Source organism: Zootoca vivipara, chromosome 7 (genome assembly GCF_965207765.1).
Source record: "Zootoca vivipara chromosome 7, rZooViv2.hap1.1, whole genome shotgun sequence".
Lineage (NCBI taxonomy): Eukaryota > Metazoa > Chordata > Lepidosauria > Squamata > Lacertidae > Zootoca > Zootoca vivipara.
This window is the reverse complement of record NC_142590.1, coordinates 74,684,600-74,705,759: the sequence shown is the minus strand read 5'-3', so window position 1 is coordinate 74,705,759 and position 21,160 is coordinate 74,684,600. Positions and strand designations below refer to the sequence as shown.

At 45.1% G+C, this 21,160-nt stretch overlaps 1 protein-coding gene across 1 annotated transcript in view; it reads left to right on the top strand.

Moving 5' to 3' along the window:
* GDAP1L1 (ganglioside induced differentiation associated protein 1 like 1) overlaps window positions 1-19,191 on the top strand; it is a 49,776-nt gene extending 30,585 nt beyond the window's left edge. Inside the window, exons 4-6 of the mRNA XM_035123115.3 lie at window positions 8,481-8,578; window positions 9,857-9,971; window positions 17,978-19,191. Coding sequence (XP_034979006.1) covers window positions 8,481-8,578; window positions 9,857-9,971; window positions 17,978-18,321 — 557 coding nt within the window. The 3' untranslated portion in view covers window positions 18,322-19,191. The remainder of the gene's footprint in view (window positions 1-8,480; window positions 8,579-9,856; window positions 9,972-17,977) is intronic.
* The last annotated feature ends 1,969 nt before the right edge of the window (window positions 19,192-21,160 follow it).

Sequence of the window (21,160 nt, the reverse complement as noted above, 5' to 3'; positions counted from 1 at the left end):
GGATCCAGAATTGGCCTCCACAGTCACTTACGAACTCACTGTTAAGACCGTGTTCATGGAAGACAATCTTACTCAGCTACGAGTGATCATTAGTAGTAGTAGTAGCAGCAGCAGCAGCAGCAATAATAGTAATAATAATAATAATAATAATAATAATAATAATAATAATAATGTATACCTCGCCCATCTTATTGGGTTTCCCCAGTAAATACAATAAAACATCAAACATTAAAAACTTCCCCAAACAGGGCTGCCTTCAGGTATCTTCTAAAAGTCAGATAGTTGTTTATTTCCTTGACATCTGATGGGAGGGCGTTCCACAGGGAGGGTGCCACTACCGAGAAGGCCCCTACCCACCAAAGTTGTTCCCAGCCCTTATATGCAAATTAGCATCATGGGCCTGTGCACCAAGTATTTTAATTACTAGCAATACCTCTGCTGGTGTCATGTGATCTTAGCTGCCCTTTCCTTTAGGAAACAGGCAGATGTAATTTGCATTTGCTTTCATTTTTCAGAGGAGGCTTCAAGGGTAGTCCCATGTACGGTGCAATTGCAGTGGTCAACAAGTGTACAGCAATGTCTAGTTCTAGACAAAGGAAACTGCTCAGTGAGCAGTGGGTGAATGCATTTGCAAGGGTCTTCTCTCCAGGCTAAAGAGCAGACAAATTAGGCCAATAATGACCAATGTTTATCCTTCTCCTGTCCTGGCATTGTACCTCCCTTAAGTAATCAGTTTTAATTATCACAGCATCATTGGCTCAGCAAAACCAAGGACTGGGCTATAAATCAGCCTCCTAGTTGCCCTTTATTTCTCAGCGTTGCCAAAGTAATTAAGGACTACAGCAGCTCCGTTGCTCTCTCTTTTCCTCCACGGTGAACTTGATTGAATCAGGCCAGAGAACACAGCTTTTCCAATTTAGCCTTGCAATTTTCACAGATGAGGTCAATGGGCTTTTTTAAAGAGAGAGAGAATGAGAATGATAGTTGATAGTGGCATGTGTAGGAACTGTAGCTTTGGTGTCAGGAGAAGCTCGAGGCTATAGGGATAACATCTCAACTGAGCTGCTGTTGCGTGATAGGAAACCTTGATGATCTGGTCAGTTACTGAATCTGACTGACTGCAGGACCTAAGGAGGGGATGCTATGCCTGAAAACATCTATTGCCAGGGGGAAGTGAAGCAATCACCTTCGCACTATACAAAAGTATGGTATCTATGGGCTAACAATAAACATGAAAGCAAATTTTAAACGCAACATTTGTAACTCCTCTGACCTTAAAACATTCTTGAGATATAGCCTGTTTCTCCGAAAATAAGACATGTATCATAAAAGCTAGTGTCTCTGTGCAAGTTAAAATCATTCAGGTGAGTTGTAGTTGATCAATTTGGGGTGTTTATTTTGAGAATCTATCATAGCTGCTGGAGAAAAGAAGATAGCCCCGAGAAGCCAAAAGTTGCTCTGATCTACCTCTCATTCATTATGGCAAGAAGACTCCACTTTGCCACAGTAGTGTGAATACAGCTAAATACTGCCCAGGTGTCAACTTTATGCCTATTTGTGTTCCCTTAACCCATTCTGAGACGTGGGTGGCACTGTGGTCTAAACCACTGGGCTTGCCAATCAGAAGGTTGGCGGTTCGAATCCCCGCCACAGGGTGAGCTCCCATTGCTCGGTCCCAGCTCCTGTCAACCTAGCAGTTCAAAAACATGCCAAAAAGTGCAAGTAGATAAATAGGTACCGCTCTGGCAGGAAGGTAAATGCTGTTTCCGTGCGCTGCTCTGGTTTCGGTGTTCTGTTGCGCCAGAAGCGGCATAGTCATGCTGGCCACATGACCCGGAAAAACTGTCTGTGGACAAATGCCAGCTCCCTCGGCCTGAAAGCGAGATGAGCAACGCAACCCCAGAGTCGTCTGCAACTGGACTTAACTGTCAGGGGTCCTTTACCTTTACCCCATTCTGAAAGTGTTGTGTATACCAGGGTTGGGGAACCATTTCCAGGTAGCAGGCCAGATGATTAGGATACCAAAACCCAGCGGCAGCAGGTATAGGGGGTGGAGGGGGCTTCAGCTCTCCCAATATTGAGGGAGTTGCCACCCACCACCACCGCCAGGCGTCCTCTACACCAGTGTTTCCCAACCTTGTGCCTCCAGATGTTTTGGGACTACAACTCCCACCATCCCTAGCTAGCAAGACCAGTGGTCAGGAATGATGGGAATTGTAGTCTGAAAACAGCTGGAGGCACAAGGTTGGGAAACACTGCTCTACACAACCCAGCCTCAGGCTCCACCCAGCAGCCCAGGAGCCAGGCTGCTGTTGGGACAAGCACAGGAGATATTTGCTTTGCTCTTCCCAGCTGCAGCCCAGGAGCAAGGCAGGGGCTAGGTCAAGCAAGTGCGGAGATCACCCTCTACACACCGGCCAGAATCATGCGATGACCATGCCCCCTCAATGTAGAGGGGCAAGTGGGTGCCCCTGCCCAAACCCCACAGGTCATTTTGACAGGGGGAACTTCACCCACAGCAAAGCAAGAATGCAAACTGGATTCTCTAGACCAGTGTTTCCCAACTCTGGATCTCCAGCTCTTTTTGGACTACAACTCCCATGATCCTAGCTAGCATGATCCTGGCTAGCAAGATCAGTGGTCAGGGATGATGGGAATTGTAGTCTTGAAACAGCTGGAGAAAGGTTGGGAAGCACTGCTCTAGAGTCTAGACCATGGGTAGGCAAACTAAGGCCCGGGGGCCAGATCATAGCTGCCAAGTCTCCCGTATTCCCCGGGAAACCCCCGTTTTTCTAGCTGTTCTCAGCTGAAAAAAAGGATTTTTTTGTTTTTCCCCGGTTTATTCTGGTGCGGCGGCCATTTTGGAATTGGGCAGAGCATGCTCGTAAGCGACTTTTGATGCAGCTCTGCCCAGTTCCAAAATGGCTGCAGTGCGACTTCTGGCGCGGGGCCATTTTGGAACTGGGCAAAGCAGCATCAAAAGTCGCTTCTGAGCATGCTCCACCCAGTTCCAAAATGTCTGCAGCGCTACTTCCGGTCTGCTACTTCCGGTCCGGTCCCTTATTTCTCCCACAGGAACTTGGTAGGTATGGGCCGGATCTGGCCCAATCGCCTTCAAAATCCTGCCTGCAGACGATCCGGGAATCAGCGTGTTTTTACATGAGTAGAATGTGTTCTTTTATTTAAAATGCATCTCTGGGTTATTTGTGGAGCATAGGAATTCATTCAATTTTTTCCCCCTTCAAAAATAGTCTGGCCCTCCACAAGGTCTGAGGGACAGTGGACTGGCCCCCTGCTGAAAAAGTGTGCTGACCCCTGCTCTAGATAGACTACCCTCTCATTTGCCTTGTCCATATCAAACATAAATTGCAGCTCCTCTTCCCTGTGAATATCCACATGGAGCCAAGCAAATGAATGCTCAGCCAGGACTGCAAATAACTACTGGTATACCACATCCTTTCCCAGTTCAGAATTAGAGTGGGAGGTAATAAATTGTTATAATCAGAGGTCCTTCAATCTGTTTCTTATTTTGTCACAAGTGTCTTTGATGGTAGGTCTTTTGCAAAAAGATTTCCCTGTAACTTCAGGGCCAACCTTATCATGCTGTCTCTTAAAGTTCTGCTGAATTTCTGCAGTGCCAGACTGGATCAGAACTGAGGTACATTTTGTGCTGTCTCTTCTTGGCAAAGCAGTGCACCCACTCTAGACAGATATGGACATAATCCCCTGGCATGAAAATTTAATCTTAACTCCTATCCATATTCCATAACATAGCCAGTCTCCTCAGAGCTCCCCATCAGTATTTTAGCACATATTTAGCAGTCAAATATACATGTTTTTGGATGAAATTCTGGCGAGTCTGAAGTTTTGCAAGCAATTCGCTTTTTGCACCATATTTTTGCATGTTATTTTCACTAATATTACAGGTATTTATTACATTAATACATGCATTTTTGTACACATATGGTCAGGTATCTGCATCAAGAAATTTGTGGAAGGGTGAATTTTGAAAGGATAGCTGATTTTCAGTTGAAATATTGATTGGGATTAGGTAGATATGCGTTAAAATGCACACGGAATAAACTTTCTCTTACATTGCTACTCCCAAGTAACATACAGCAGTCACAAAATTATAAGACGCCTGCTTCTTGGGAGAAAAGCAATGACAAACCTAGACAGCATCTTAAAAAGCAGAGACATCACCTTGCCGACAAAGGTCCGTATAGTTAAAGCTATGGTTTTCCCAGTAGTGATGTATGGAAGTGAGAGCTGGACCATAAAGAAGGCTGATCGCCGAAGAATTGATGCTTTTGAATTATGGTGCTGGAGGAGACTCTTGAGAGTCCCATGGACTGCAAGAAGATCAAACCTATCATTCTTAAGGAAATCAGCCCTGAGTGCTCACTGGAAGGACAGATCCTGAAGCTGAAGCTCCAATACTTTGGCCACCTCATGAGAAGAGAAGACTCCCTGGAAAAGACCCTGATGTTGGGAAAGATGGAGGGCACAAGGAGAAGGGGACGACAGAGGACGAGATGGTTGGACAGTGTTCTTGAAGCTACGAACATGAGTTTGACCAAACCGCAGGAGGCAGTGGAAGACAGGAGTGCCTGATGTGCTCTGGTCCATGGGGTCACGAAGAGTCGGACACGACTAAACAACTAAACAACAACACTGCATCATGGGTTCCAGCTTCTTGCATAACCAGCTGGATGGGGAATTAGGGCTTCCGGTCCGTCGCGCTGGTGAAGTTGGATGCAGGGACTTCGTGCTCCGAGGTCCCTGGCTTCGTGGAGGGGGGGGGAAGTCCGCAGAGCGAGCGGACTCCCCGAAAAAACACCGGGTAGAGAGTCCCGGTGACATAGTGCCCAGCTGTTTGCTCCGGACGCGAATCCTCTGCTGCCCGAGAGCTCAGTAGAGCAATCGAGAGCCAGCGGAGTGGAGTCGCGGGAGCCATTTTTGGGTTTCATCTTACCTCCTTGAAGTGAAGCTCCGAGTCCTCAGCCTGCAAGTGGCGGATTCTTCCAAGGAAATAAAAGACTTCTTCAAAGTAAGTCAAATCTCCATTCGGATCTTAAAAATTTTAAATTTGAAGATAGGAAGAGATTCTAAAGTAACGGAAGCCGATCTCTTCCAAATGGACAATCGGGAGGCGCATTAAACATTCCCAAGCCGAAAAGGGAAAACTTCTTTCAAGATTGCGGACCCGAGAGAAAGAAAGACTTTTCCAAACCTCCCCAGCCCCCGGTGTCGTTGCCCCTTGAGGTTCAGCAGCAACAAGGGGGAGGATGCTTTGACAGCTGTCAAAAGCTGTCAAATTGCTAAAGGACTAAGAAAGACGATTTTATTCCTGTGAATTGGAAAAATTGATTCAAAAGGTTTTAAAAGGATTTAAGTGGATTGTAAATTTGAAATCTGATGAGGTTAAAGACAAAGGATAAGAACAGCCAAGATGGAGCCGACAACGTGGTAGAGAGGAATTTTCCAGTACCCTTCGGCCCTTATCTCTAGTCTGCCTGTGGTTAAGTGAGTTATGAAAACAAAGTTCTCTCGAGCTTTCCAGGAGGCTGTGCGGAGCTACCTACAAATATGGGAAGATATCTACAAGGAAAGGCAATGTTTGAATCCAACAGAAAAGGAGAATGAGGTGCAAGAGCAAGATTTAGAGGACAATTTTGAATACGAGACTGTGTGTGAGAAGCAACAACTTGAGGACAATTTGGAGACTGATTTAGACCAAAAAAAATATGTGTTGGATGATGAAAAACAAAGATCTGAACAAGGAGACGAGGCCGACAAGGAGAAGCAAAGTGAAGAGAAGATTGATGGAAGTGAAATTCCTGGAGAGACTGAAATGTTGAATGGTGTTAGTGAAGGGAGGGAAAGGCAGAAAGAGGGGGGAGCAAAGGCCTGGAAGTGGAAGTGGGATAGAATTGGTGTGGGGTAAAAAATTTAGTTTAAGGTATACTTTTGGCTTATGAATAACGTTGTCGGAGTCTTGGCCTGTTAAAGGATATGCTGATCCAATTGGGAGGAGGGACATTGGGGGGGGGAAGGAGAGATTTTTTTAAAAAGTTTAGGGTTAAGAGTTTTCTGGAGGGAGTAGAAGAATGGCTGAGGAAACATGCTTAGAGTTTGTTTTTTTTAGTAACTTTGGTGATCAGAAGTTGTTTGGGTGGAGAACTGCTTGTCTCCCTCTCCTTACTCTTAGTACCCAGTGGCAGGGGGTGCTTTGGGGAGAGAGGGAGGGGTGGAGGGAAACCCAGACACAAAAATGGAACCTTTTGACTGCTGGGCCCCTCGGGCTGCCCCGGTGGCAGGGGGGGGGACTCAGGGGGGGACAGCATGAAGAAGGAGGAGGATTGTGTTAATATTGTAAGAATAAGATTTTGTATTGGAGTAGAAAACCCGCCATAATTATGTAATGAAGTTGGGAAATCCAGGAGGAGGAGAGTCGTGGAAGCCACTAATATTTTCTTTTTTATATTTTCCCCCCTCTTTTTTCTCCCTTTTTATATTTTTTTTCTTTTTTCTTTTTATTTTTTTCCCTTTTTTTCAATATAGCGAAGAAATAGCTGGGGGACAAGCCAAACCCCAGAGATCCTCCGTCTTTATCCTCTCAGTGGCAGGGGGGGGGATGAGGGGGGAGGAAGGAGGGGGGAGGTCAAACCCAGCTTGGAATGGACCCCTTTGTTTCCCAATGCCCATGGGTCTCACTGGTGGCAGAAGGGGGCCTGTGGGTGGAGGGAAAATGAAGGGACAGAGTTTATGTTGTATGCTTTGTATGTGTCCTTTTTATAAAATTAATAAAAATTATTATAAAAAAAAAAATGGATGGGGAATTAGACAATAAGATTCCTTCATGTCCTTGTTTAAGTAACCAGCCGAACAGAATGGAGAGGTGCTTAAGTGAGACACTTGGTAGCTGGAGTAAAGAAAGAAGATTAATAAGGAACATAGGAAAGATAAAGAGAAGGCCAGAGTAATGTGCTGGGAAATGAACATAAATTTCTCGATTCTTGGCTGAACCAACCGAGCATGAACTCTCTGTCTCTCTCTCCCTCCTGTTCTGACCTGCAATGGCATCCAGCCAGGGTGGGTATCATTAAGCCAAGGCCACCATAGTTTCATTTAGCTGCTGCGAATGACAGTTTAAAATGGTGCCCTATGTTGGCACAAACACATTGGCTAACCTGCGGCCCACCAATGCTTTTCTGAGTCTGGGATAAGGTCACAGTAAGCAATGAGGGCTTCTGCATAATGGTAGCAGCTATTAATATACTGTATATTCATTCACAATGAAAAAATAAAGACTTTGGAAAGAAGAGGGTAGGTCTCAAGATTTTTTTTAAAAAAAATTCATATGCAAAGGACTTTTCTAAGGTGATGAGTGAATCTCCAACCATAGCCTAGTCATAGTGCAATAGCCCAGTGTTTCTCAACCAGTGTGCCTCCAGATGTTTTGGGACTACAACTCCCATCATCCCTAGCTAGCAAGACCAGTGGTCAGGAATGATGGGAGTTGTAGTCCCAAAACATCTGGAGGCACACTGGTTGAGAAACACTGCAATAGCCCTCCCAGTCCTGAGTGTGGAACCCAGTCACAAGGATTTAGGCTGAGGCAACGCGCTATACTGGTGTTTGCTGCTTATAAATATCAAACAAACAAAAATCAGGACACATCTCTGCTTTTGCACTTATTAGAGGTAGAGCTACCAGGTCCCAACCTGGAGATTCTTTCTGTAACTTTTAAGTTTTTCATCTGAATGGTATTGTGGAAGAAATTTGTTTCTGTCTGCATTTAAAGGCAAATCTACCAGATTTGCACTTTCCAAAACTATACACGAACCCTGCTCTTCAAGGCTGGTGAAGTTACTTTGGGAACCCGCTGGGGCAGAAAATCCCACAAGCACTTCTCCCACCCCTTGACAGTGAAAATACTGCATGAAATCAAATATATTTATATCCCAGATCTGCTTAGCTTTAGAAAGGTGGTAGTCCCATGTGCCTTCAGACCATATTGTGGTCTGAAGATCATAATTAAAGTCAGTAAGGCAGATTCTTAGAAGGGTGAGACGTTTTTAGACACTTGACATTTTTGTTAGCCATGTCTCTAGAGCAGAGGTTCCCAAACTGTGGTCTGCAGACAACGTGAGTTTCATGCAGGTGGCCCACAGCGTGTTTGTGAAGAATGCTTACAATTTGAATTCTGTAGAAATCAAATTGTAACACAATAAAATGCATGCAATTCCATACAAGAAATAAAAGAAGAAGAAAAACACACACAAAAACCAATTTGAAGATTATCTGGCACAGCGCATTACAATTGCTGCAATAGGCAGAAACAAAATCATTAAGTGGTCTACCGAGACCCTCAGCAATTTTCATGTGGTCCGCTGGGAAGGGGAATTTTGGGAACCATGGGTCTAGCAAAGAGAGGTCACTAATTAACTCCAATCCATTCTCTCCAACTTCCGCAGGACATTTAGTTAATGCCAGCTCAGACCTGATGAAATTAGACCATGAAGAGGAGCCACAGCTAACAGAGCCATACCTTTCCAAACAGAAGAAGCTCATGGTGAGATGCTCATAGCATAGCAGCACACGCACAACATTTAATCTGTTTCAATCTGTTTTTAGTTTATCATTGTTTTTAATTCTTTTTTGAGTGTTTTAAATAACTGTTTTTAATGATACTTTTATTGTTTTCATAAACGTCTATGAGGTGTATTGGGGGTTTTTAAACAACAAAGTGGCATGTGGATTTTGGATGGCTATTGGTACTGAAGATGACAGATGTTTAGCTGAATCCAGTTGTGCTGGAGTTGAGTGTTTTCTAGCAAACTAAAGTTTCGCAAATGGGGTTGTCAGTTCAGATGCATTACCAGTGCTGCTGCTTGTCATTTTGCCTGCCATCGCTGCCCTAACAGAGGGAGCAGATTCAAAAGAGGACAAGGCTCCGACACCTTTAACAGCTGTACAGAAGGGGGGATTTCTGATGCATGTAAGAAGGAATTTTAGAGTTGGAAGGAAGGGACCTTGGAGGTCTAGTCCAGCTACCTTCTTAATGCAGGATCTACAACACAGGATGCGACTGCAGCATCTCTGACAGGTGGTTGACCAGCTTTTACTTAAATACTTCCAGTGAAGGAGAGCCCACCCCCCACCTCCCAAGGCAGTTTGCTGCCCTGTAGAACAGCTTTTGCCATTAGGAAACTCCTTCTAAGGTTGGGCTGAAATCTGTTTCCCTGCAATTTCCACCCACTGGTTCTAGTTCTGCTTTTTGGAGCAACACCAAACAAGTCTGCTCCATCTTTGGCAGCCCTTCAGATATTTGAAGACAGCTCTCCTGCCCTGATATTCTCTTTTCCAAGCTAAACACACCCAGCTCATACAACCATTCCTCATAGGACTTCCATTTCCAGAACCCTCACCATCCCAGTTGTCTTCCTCTGGACACGCTCCAGCTTGCCAATATCCTCCTTAACATGTGGTGCCCTTAACTGGGCCCAGTGCTCTAGATAGCACCTGACCAGCACATAATAAAAAAATGGAAATATTGCTTCTCATGACCTAGACACAATGCCTCTGTTAGCACAGTCCTGGCAGAGGTTGGAAGTGGCTTTTATGAACACATCCCTGAATATTTGGCCTTCCGAGAACCTCTTCTCATGGCAGATTGATCAAAACAACGATGAGGCTTTTCAAAGTCATTTGTTTGTAAAATAAAATCCACTGCTTTCAAATTGTGTGAATGTTGGTTTATAAGGAAGGGGTTTTTTGTTTTTGTTTTTTTTGCAAGAAAACACATTCTTCTTGTTCGATTTTGATGTAAACATTTACTGTTTATATCTAGGCCAAGATCCTGGAACATGACAACGTGAACTACTTGAAGAAAATCCTGGGTGATCTGGGAATGGTGCTAGATCAGATTGAAGCCGAGCTGGAGAAAAGAAAAATTGAATACCAAGGTAGGCATCATGCTGTGGCGGACATTGTTTTCTAAGTCTGCTGTGATAGACTGTTGGAGAGCAAACCTTATTTGGCAGGTAAAGCTAGAGCAGATTTTGTTAGATGAGATATAATCCATTATCAGAAGGATGTTATATGAAAATGATATTTTGCTGTCAACTATTAATGATGATTAGTAGCAGTACAGTAGTATCATTATCTGCTGTGATGTTATCATCACTAAGGCTTGGCAAGTCCAGCTGGCCATAGCAGACGACTGGACAAAGTGACTCACGGAACAAAGAAACAGGAAGTGCAGTGGCTGCATCTAAAGAAAGACTGAAGGTAGCGGCTGGGAACCTCAGACCCTGTGGCTAAATGCTGTTTCCTCAGATCCCACGCTTGGAGTTTTCCAGGCTGCACCCTCTCTCCCCAGGTCATTCCCCTCACCACCTTGCTTTGTGCCCTTCTTTAGTACTTTTGTCTGGTTGGAAAATATAATTGAACCATGGCTTTTGCTTGCCTGGATGGAGGGTGTGTGTGTGTGTGTGTGTGTGTGTGTGTGTGTGGTGCCCTGTGCGAGGCCAAAATTCGGCTCCGCTCCGCCGCGTCTCTCCTTCCGTTCTGTTCAATTCACTACACCAGGGGTGGCCAACTTCCAGGAGACTGTGATCTACTCACAGAGTTAAAATCTGGAAGTGATCTACCCCATTTTATTGGGGTTCAGGTCAAAGAGTTGTTGAGCTTTTTTAAGAGAGGGGGTAAGCCCCATTTTGTTGGGGTTCAGGACTAAGTTGTTGAGGGGGGGAATGCCCCATTTTATGTCCCGTTTTATTGGGATTCAGGGAGGAAAGTTCCATGGGGGGGGGATTCGGGCTAAATTTAAGGGGGAAGGGGATTTGCTACTCACCAAAAGATCGCTGTGGGAGCAATCTGCCTCACAGCAAAATCTCCGTCTTACGTTCCAGAGATCAGGAGAACATGCAGGTAGGGGAGAGGGGGTGCTCTTAGGCAATAGCAAAGGAAAAGGAGCCCGCAATCGACAGCAATCAACTGGAACCTCCCGGGGATCGACCAGTCAATCCCGATCGACCTGTTGGACATCCCTGCACTACATCATAGTTCAACACCTTGCAGCGCCCCCTAGGCTTGGTGCCCGATCTGGGGGAACCAGTCATGCTGCCCGAAATCCGCCTCTGGTGTAGACATCTCAAGGACAATATAGCTGCATTAAGCTAGCACTGCTTCCCCCGCCCCATCAAAACCATGTGAAGCCTCTTCCTCAGTTCAGGTCCACATTTCCTTCGATCAAGACCAGCAGGCATTTGTTTTGTTTCCAATGCTGTGAGTGTCCAGCTGTGAGTCAGGTTTGACTGTGTATTCATGCCAAGAAAAATACATTAGGAACGAGAGAGAGAGAGAGAGAGAGAGAGAGAGAGAGAGAAAACGCAATGAGTATGCTTTGGAAATCTCCTGGTGAGAATGGCTCAGAAGGGTTCCATGTTCTGTCAAGGGTCCTCCTGCATTTCCCAGATGAATCTTGATTGTTGCACTGACTGCAGCAACTCTTTAACACATTGTCATATCATGCTTCAAAGAGGGCACCTATAATACTTAGTTAGGGCTCCCATACGTCCAGATTTTACCAGACACTACCAGACACTACAAGGTGGAATTCATGTCCGGGGGGGATTTCCAAAGAGCAGTGCTTTTTGGGTGTCCTGTTTTTTACTTTTTGAAATATGGCAACCCTAACATAGTGAACCAGCTAAAGGCTCAAGCCCAGAGATGGAAGGCACATCGTGAGAGTTTCCTGTACAAATGTACACTTCTGTTAATGTGCTAAGTAAGGACACGGATAAGTTTGATTCAATTCACATTTAAAGGCAAAACTATCTTAATTGCACTTTACAAAAGCATATATGAACTGGAACAACTGTCCTTCAGAATTTTCACAGTTCACCAAATATTGTGGTGTATACAAATGCATATACTAGGGTAAAAGGTGCATAAAAATGCCTATGTTGGTGAAAACTACAAAAATGCATCATATTGTTTTTATTCATTTTATTTCATAAAATTCACACACTGCTTGATTGTAAAAAAAAAAACAAAGTTATATTAGGCAAAATTGCTTTGCAAAAAACCTGCACATTTTCCTATATTTCTTTGCAAAAATTGTATATTAGGATAAATTTCGTGAAGAATTTTCATGAAGACTTAAGAAAAATACATTGCAAACTGATATGGAAATATGGAGAACTGTACTTAACACTGGAAAAAAATGAGAAGCCAGAATTGATAGATCTACCCATCCCAAGTGCTAAGTTAATGTCAGCTGTGCCTGCCATACTGCTGAATCCACACCCAGTTAGTCACACTTTAGTTGCAACGAAATCAGTTTGAAATGCTGGTTGTGACTAACTTGTTCTGTTGATTTCAATGAGACCTTGATCTGGATAAAAAACAGTGATATATACTCAGCCAGGAGTTTATACTATGATTTACAACATGAACGTTTTATGGGTGGTTATTTACTTAGTGATTCTTCCAATTTAATCAGAATGTTAGGGAGCTTGCACGCATCATTTCCAAAATTCATATTACTAGAGGGACAGGAAGAACCTCATGAAACAGGTGGTACTTGTAAGGTTTGGGGTTTTTTGTGGTTTTTTTAAAATCAATCTAACTTTCTGCCCCCTGCCTCTGTTCACTTCAGGTCCAAAGTTGCAGGGTCCCATATGACATCAAAGCACTGGTGGCTGTGATGTTACAGTATGTCATGTCACCTGAGCCAATTGAAGTCAAAGATGTATTCACACCTTAGTGCAGCATTGACTAAGGTTGCCATATTCTGGGGATCGAAACCCAGACACCCTACCCCATCATTGGGGCACTCCCCTCACCATCCTGCATCTCCACTGCTCACCCCCTCCCTGCCATTAACCCTTTCCTTGCCCACCTGTTCCTCCCGTCTTCCTTCCCCTCTTACCTTTGCTGTCTTCAGTCTCCTGTTCACAATGGGAGGCTGAGTGGCCCCAGGAAGGTCATGCAAGGCCAGGCGACCACCAGGAACAACACCAGGCATAGCGCGACCCCCAGCAAGCTTGCTTCCTGTTCTGGGGCACAGCGCCCTGGTCTGAGCATGCAGGTGCCCCACAAAAAAACGAAAACAGAAAAAAAACCCAAACCTGGACATTTAATCCAAAATGCAAAAATCCACCCAGATGAGGATGCTGCCCCCCCCCCGAAACAAGATATGTCTGGGAAATCTCAGATGTATGACAACCCTAGCATTGATTCTCTGATGTCATAGACAGCTGTGTAAATTTAGGGCCTGACAACTGACTCACTTGCAGTAAGAAACGGGCATCTTTGGAGAATCAAAGGCATCAAAAGAGGCAGAAAAAAAACAGAAAAGAGAGAGGAAGAGGAAGAACAAAGCACTGGGTTTAAGAGGACTATTGGGGCAGGGATTATTCATATGAATACAGCAAGTGACTTCAGATCGAGAAAAAACAGCACCCAAACCAAGCGAAAACAAAAGTTCTGAAACAAAAATGATCTCTGCCAGCTCCCTTCACACTCCTAGAATCTTACAGTTTATGGCAAAACACAATGTACTCACTGAGCTTGCAGTTTGAGGTTAAAGATCAGCACAGTTTTTCTGTTGAAAACCCCACCCACCCCCTGCTGCTTTTGCTCCCACTGGGGAAAAAGATATGGGTAGATTTGAGCTGAAGAGAGTTTGTGAATAGATATCTGCCCAATAAATAGCAGCAGGGAACTTTTCACACAGGAGAGACATTTTTTAACAGCCTTTCCGGTAGAGAGAATGGCTAGGTCTATTAAAAACAAGTCCTTCTCTGCAGAAGCCTGACATTTCTAATAATTGCGCCACCTGCCAATGTATCCCAGGGTTGGCCTGCAGAGGGTTTTTTTCTCTTTGGCTTTGAAAGTCAGCCAGGTTCTGATCTCTTAAGCCACTTCTTATTCTCTCAGAGGCTATGCTTGGAAAGAAAAAATATATATATCCTAGCAGGCTTGGTCGAGCTACATGCAAAAGTGCCAAGGTGACAGACATCGCAGTGAGAGGCACCCAGTAATTATGAGTGCAATATGCTGCAAAGTAGGAGGCGGAGAAAGAGAGGATCATGGTCTCAAGAGCTATTTTTGGATACCACATTTTATGCATTAAAAATGTGCCATTGTTATAATAACGAGAGCTGCTCATGTTTTCATTCTTCAGTGTCCAGCTTCCTCCTCATTGTCTCTAGAAGTTAGATCCCGGAGTGGGCGGTGGATAAATGTTGTGTGCAGTGAGCATCCGTGTTAATGCGTGGACTTTACAGAAGAAGCAGTGAGACGTGCAGGCAGGAGTAAACTGGGAAAGAATGTGCAGCTATTTCCATTACCTGCATATGCGTTGTGTGAATGTGGGGCATTAGACCTAGAGGGTTGTTTGAAAGGTTCCTTAGAAAAAGGTGGCAGAGAACTAGGGTTGCCACCTGTGCCAGCTGACTGTTTATCCTTGTTGTGGCTTGCCACCCAATCTCCAAGTGGTGCGAGATTCCAGGCAAACATTCAAGGTTCGTGTTTCTTATTTTTCTTTTATAATAAATGTTTATTGATTTTACATAAGAAAGAAAAAACATACAGAACATATTATCCCCCTTCTTCTAACCCCCCCCTCCACGAGCCCTCTCCTGCCACGAGAGAGTCCCATGAAAAGTGGGCAGTCGAAGGTGGTCCATTTTATAATTGGGTTTGTCCCCCCCACTCCCCCCCCAGAACCTCCTCCTGCCACCAAGAGGCTCCAGTATGACAGGGAGAGATACAGGCGAGTGTCCACCCAACTATCTATCTAAACAAACATTATTGATTAAAACACAAAAAACACAAGAAAAACAAACATATCCCATTTTCAGATTCATAATTTGCTTAACATTGCTTTGATGACTTCCCCAGATACCTCCCAACTGATTTTCATTTTTGACCAAATTATATTTTCATAACAGTTTCCATATGACCCAATTTCAACTCATTTTCTTTAACATAAACACTCTTACAGCTAATCCTTATTCCTAAACCTTATCTCTTTTTCTTCTTAGACATATTCCATCTTTTCCTACCCCCCCCCCCCACAGGCCCTCTCCTGCCACGAGCGAATCAAGGTTCGTGTTTCCTTTTGGAATGAGGCACAGCGGAGACTGTGGCGTCTTTATGACATATGCTTTATTTACACACATATATATAACCTGAGCCCACAATGGAGGGGTTCGCAGCATAATCACCCAAAGAGGTGATTCCCCCATAGCTGGATTCAATAAGAAATCAAGCATCGCTCTGTCTCTCTGGCTTCCCAGCCTGCTACTTCCTTGCTTCTAGCTCACATCACTCCACTCTCAACTCTGACCTTTGTCTTTCTAGCTCCCAGCCAGTTGAGGAAGGGGGCTCCACCCATTTTTCTCATGGCACCGAGCCACTCCCTTTGTTTCCTTAATGGCCCATTACCCAGGCTACCACCTCCACTAGGAAGCTAGTCCGGCTCTTCCTGGAATTTGAATCCTTGCTTAAATTTTCACAGTTGCTGGATCCAGGAATTAAGAGTCTGGGCATTCAGCTTTCTCCCCACACCAAACTCATAACATTATTAGTATCATCATCATCATCATCATCATCATCATCATCATCATCATGTATTTATACAGTGGTACCAGCAGTTCGAAAGCACATCAAAGTGCAAGTAGATAAATAGGAACCGCTATAGCGGGGAGGTAAACGGCGTTTCCATGTGCTGCTCTGAATTGCCAGAAGCGGCTTTGTCATGCTGGCCACATGACCTGGAAGCTATACGCCGGCTCCCTCGGCCAATAATGCGAGATGAGCGCGCAACCCCAGAGTCGGTCACGACTGGACCTAATGGTCAGGGGTCCCTTTACCTTTACCTTTACCTCAGTTTAAGTACACAATTGGTTCCGGAAGTCTGTACTGTACTTAACCTGCAGCGTACTTAACCTGAAGCGAACTTTCCCAATGAAAGTAATGGAACGTGGATGAATCCATTCCAGACGGTCTGCGGAGTACTTAAACTGAAGCGTACTTAACCTGAAGCAAACTTTCCCATTGAAAGTAATGGAAAGTGGATTAATCCATTCCAGACGGGTCCGCACAGTACTCAACCTGAAGCGTACTTAACCCGAAGTATGAGTGTAATTGGTTCTGGAAGTCCGTACTTAACCTGAAGCGTACTTAACCTGAAGCGAACTTTCCCATTGAAAGTAATGGAAAGTGGATTAATCTGTTCCAGACGGGTCCGCGGAGTATTTAAACTGAAAGTACTCAAACCGAAGCGTACTTAAACCAAGGTATGACTGTACAGTATCTCCTTTCTAGAGACATTTATGTAAATTGCAAAAAATTAATACAGTGGTACCTCGCAAGATGAATGCCTCGCACAGCGAAAAACTCGCAAGACGAAAGGGGTTTGCGATTTTTGGTGACTCGCAAGACGAATTTTTCTATGGCCGTGTTTCGCAAGACAACCTTTTTTCTAAAAATGTTTTTGTTTTGGTTTCCTTGGTTTCCGTCGCGCTTCGCAAGACGACATTTTCGCAATACGAAACGACTCGCGGAACGAATTAATTTCGTCTTGCGAGGCACCACTGTAAATTGAAACAGAAGGAAAGTGCAGCTTGTTAAGGATGCTAAGGTTTATTTGGGGAAAGTGACTTGCTTTAAAGTACAGTACAGTACGGAGGTACCCTTAATCTCAGGAAGTGGGGTGTCTGTGTATCACATGGCGACTTTTCTCCCTTTGGGAATGAAACCTGACAACAAGGCTTCACTGTGCAGGCAGTAGGCTAGTATTCACTTTTGCAGGGGGTGGGGAGCTAATTGTCAACCAATAGAGAGCTTGGATTCCAGCTGCCAAGGTTGGGCTGGGAGAAAAGAGCCCAACAAATTCGCCAGCACAGTGGGGTTAATTGCTCCATTCCAAAGAGAGGAAACGTTATTGAGTCCTCATATGACTCACCCTGAAGGCTTCCCTCTCCACTGCCTCACTGCAGGTTTCTCTTTGGGCTGAAGATTAGCTCAGAGAACCAAAACAAACAAGCAAGGTGTTGCAATGGTTTGAAATTACATCCCACTTTTGGGGAGATTAGGAAGGCCCATAACCTTCAGAGTTGCTACTGGATGCCACAAAGATTTTGATGATGGATGACTTCACAGTTTCAAAGTCTCCTGCAATTGCTGTTGCTATAGGTTTTTCATTCACGGTAGATTCATCAAATTCTGCTAAGATCAGCAGGGGAAGAGGCAGCACAGCAGGAAAGGGAAGCCTTGCCCTGCCTTCCTTTCTTCTTGTTCTGGTACTACAGGTTAAAGGAGTTTTCACAGCAGACAAATGACCCCTGATTCAATTTAAATTTAAATGGCAAATTAAAATCCCCCTGTCTCTTCCCCTGCATTTTTCAACTGGCCCAAAACTCAAGAGCTGCCCACCATGTAGGCTGCAAGGAACGGCTGGTTTTCTCTTTCTCTGTACCAAATTTGGTGAAATTTGGCCAGTTAGGCTTGGCCAAAAAGAAGACAAAAGTGGGTGCCAATTTACATAAAATATCTGTGTTAATTGATATGCCTATATGAGTAATTCAGATAGAAATACCATAACTAACCATAACTGGGTGCCCTAGGTGCCTGCTCAGTATGCTACCTGTTGATTTGGCCGCTGCTCTGCCTCCTTATAGTTGCCTTGTAGCAGACGGACCTTGGCATGGAGAACTGCCCCTTGGCCACCCTTCCAGAGGACTGTCCTCTGTAAAGTAGGACACAAGACTATCCAGCGGGAAACAAGAGTAGAGTTGATCCAATGCATAAACTACAAAACTGGAGGGTATGCATTATTTCAGCCAAAAATGGAAGTCAGTAAGCTCCGAGATTGGACTTTGTCTCCATCCCTAAGTTTTTTAGGTGAGACGAAACTGTTCTGATATATTGCTTCTGTGTTGTCTTTGCTCTCCAGGGCAGAAGTGTGAACTCTGGCTATGTGGGTGCGTCTTCACCTTGGCTGACATCTTGTTGGGAGCCACGCTGCATCGCCTCAAGTTTCTAGGACTCTCTAAGAAATACTGGGAAGATGGCAGTAGACCCAACCTACAGAACTTCTTTGAAAGGATACAAAAACGCTTTGCCTTCAGGAAAGTTTTGGGAGACATACACACCACCCTCCTCTCGGCAGTGGTACCCAATGCCTTTAGGCTGGTCAAGCGGAAACCACCGTCCTTTTTCGGAGCCTCCTTCCTCATGGGATCTCTAGGGGGGATGGGGTACTTTGCGTATTGGTATCTAAAGAAAAAATACATCTAACGCTGGCTGTTCTGGTGTTTAGTTTGGTGTCTCTGTGCTGTGTGAAACCATGATGAATCTTCAGTAACTGTAATGAAATTTGAAACCAATATGAATAACTATACTATTAATGTAACATTCCATAGTCTAGAAGTAGAGAAACCTATACTGCAAGGAAAGCGAATCAACGACGACAACAAAAATTCAACTTGTACAATGCCGTTTTTTTTAGGTTTAAGTATTATACAACTGTAAACAGTGGTTGTGTTAATGCTTACACAACCGCTGTGGAGCAAAACTGCCCTCTAGCACAGGAAAGCGCCATTTGAAGAGAAGCAGCAAATGCCCCCAGCAACGCAAAATGGGAAGATCTTCTGCACCTTTACATTTTTTCCAATGTTTGTTGGCCACATAGCACATTTTTCCCACAGGTGCAAATTGCGGGGACTTTTCTCTCCTAAGAGCTGTTGTGGTTGTGTTGATGACGACATAGGCTTATTTTTTAACAAAACACAGACACGCACACAACAGGAATAGAATGAACACAGTCAGTCAGACCACAGTAGTTTGTGAAGTTCTAGCTTAAGGTGGAAATGAATTATTTGTGTCTCTTTCTCTCTTTGTATACCATCATTTCCATTCAATCAAGCATTTTCAATCGACTTGCGCTTAGAATGTATCCACTTTCTACTTCTATATTTTTTTGATTTGCTTTTTTTAATTGTTGACAGCCAGTGGGTTTCTTCTGATTGTATCCTTGATTTCACAGATGAATTTCTGTCTTACTGAGGTGTTTGCCTCGAGTTCCTTTCATGAATTTGCCAAGCATCGTTCACCAAAGGAGCCTTGCCGGACTCTAACAACATGACTGTTTTCATAAGTTTCAAGCCATTTCCAAAGGATGTGTCTTCATTTCTTTCTTCCTTTCCCCCCATCATTCCTTCCTTGAGGAGCATTTTTTTTAAGTCACTTTTTTGCTGTGTATTTTCTTAGAAACACTTTGCACAGAAAATCACCTTTCTCACTTTCTTGTGCCTTTTGCATGTTGGAAAGAGTAATGGGCATCACTGCTACTCATGCTTAAAATCCCTCTGAGAACCTAAATAAACCATATGGGAGGAGTAATGGCTTTACATTTCTAAATGTGTTTAGCATCGGTTGACTCATTTCCAGGAGTAAATGTGTCTGCACACACTGTGCCTTTTTCTACTTTAATGTACAGTAGTCAGGGGTTGGCTTAGCCTCAGAATTTGCCATGATTTACTCCACGAATAGGAAGTACAGTCGTACCTTGGTTTTCAAACAGCTTAGTTCTCGAATGTTTTGGCTCCCGACTGCCGCAAACCTAGAAGTGACTGTTCTGGCTTGAAAACTATTTTTGGAAGTCAAACATCTGACGGGGCTTCCGCGGCTTCCAATTGGCTGCAGAGGCTTCCTGCAGCCCATCAGAATCCATGCTTTGGTTTCCGAATGTTTTGGAAGTCAAACGGACTTCCGGAATGGATTCTGTTTGACTTCCAAGGTAGGACTGTATTAACGAAGAGATGTGTGTTTTTTCCTCTACTTCAGTGCTCTTCCAGGCAACCTATTTATTAAGCATTCTTGTTGGTTTGCTTGCAGAAACCTTACACAGGGGTTAGATTGCATGGGGAATGCTCTTTATTGAGCATTCATTCCGATTTGTTTGTAGGGCAGTTATATGACCATAAGCATTCACCCTGCATTGATCCCTAGTCGCTTGCAGAGTGTTTATACATGTTGCCCATAATCATTCATCTGTGTCCCCCACTTTTCCATGTATTTCCATGGGTCACATCCATACCATACATTGAAAGCACATTTATACCACTTTAACAGCCATGGCTCTCTCTCCTGCCCCCCTCTGCTGTCGCCCAAATCCTGGGAACTGTGGTTTTCCCTTCACAGGGCAACAATTTCCAGTACTCTTAACAAACTATGGTTTCTGGGATTCTTTGGTAGAAGCTAAGTGCTTTTAACATATGGTGTGGATGTGATCATGCCACTTCCCTAACTGCAAAAAGTCAGTTGCTGTTGTTTTGTAGTGCCTTTGAGAGCAGATGAACCACCAACCAGGGGCATAGGATAGGGGGTGGGGGCGGATCGCCCCGGGTGCCGTCACTGATGGGGGTGACATTTGGTGCGCCACACGCCTGTGACTCTCAAGCCTACCCCGAGTCGTCGGGGTAAGGGTGGGGAGCTGCACCGCTTTGCCGGCGGCCTTCCCCCTTCATTTTGACAGCTTGAGGGAGGCTTGGGAGTTGTGGGTGGGCGGCATGCCAAATAGCACCTGAGCGGCTATCCTGCACCTGGGAGGGCACCTTCTACGCCATGCCCCCCACGGGAGCAGGCCCGTTCTAGCCATAGAGGCTAGTGGTGTGGAGAACCGCGGCACTGGAGGGTGCTGGAAGGGCGCCAAGTGAGCGCAGGGTTCCAGCGATCTGGCCAGGACTGCGCTCCACGAGATGAGAGGCTGCGCCGCGTCTCTCTCCTTCTCCGAGGACTCCGCACTGCGCCTCCTTCTCGTTTCCCCAGCGCTGGGTTCCGCTCAGTCGAGCTTCGCCACCAGCGCGCGCACAGCGCCCAAGCAGCTCTTGCTGGTCCCGCGGTGCGCGCGCTGGTGGCGAAGCTTAACTGAGCGGAACCCAGCGCTGGGGAAACGAGAAGGAGGCGCAGTGCGGAGTCCTCGGAGGTGGCCTCCCGCTGCTGCCGTGGTCCGCTTGGCACTCCTGGGTCCTTGTAGGGGCTCTGGAGGGGGGCGCTGGAGGGACCTTAGCGCCAGGGCGCTGGATGGGCTTAAGACGGCCCTGCTCAGGAGCGTGCCCGCCCTGGGCAGCGCGGA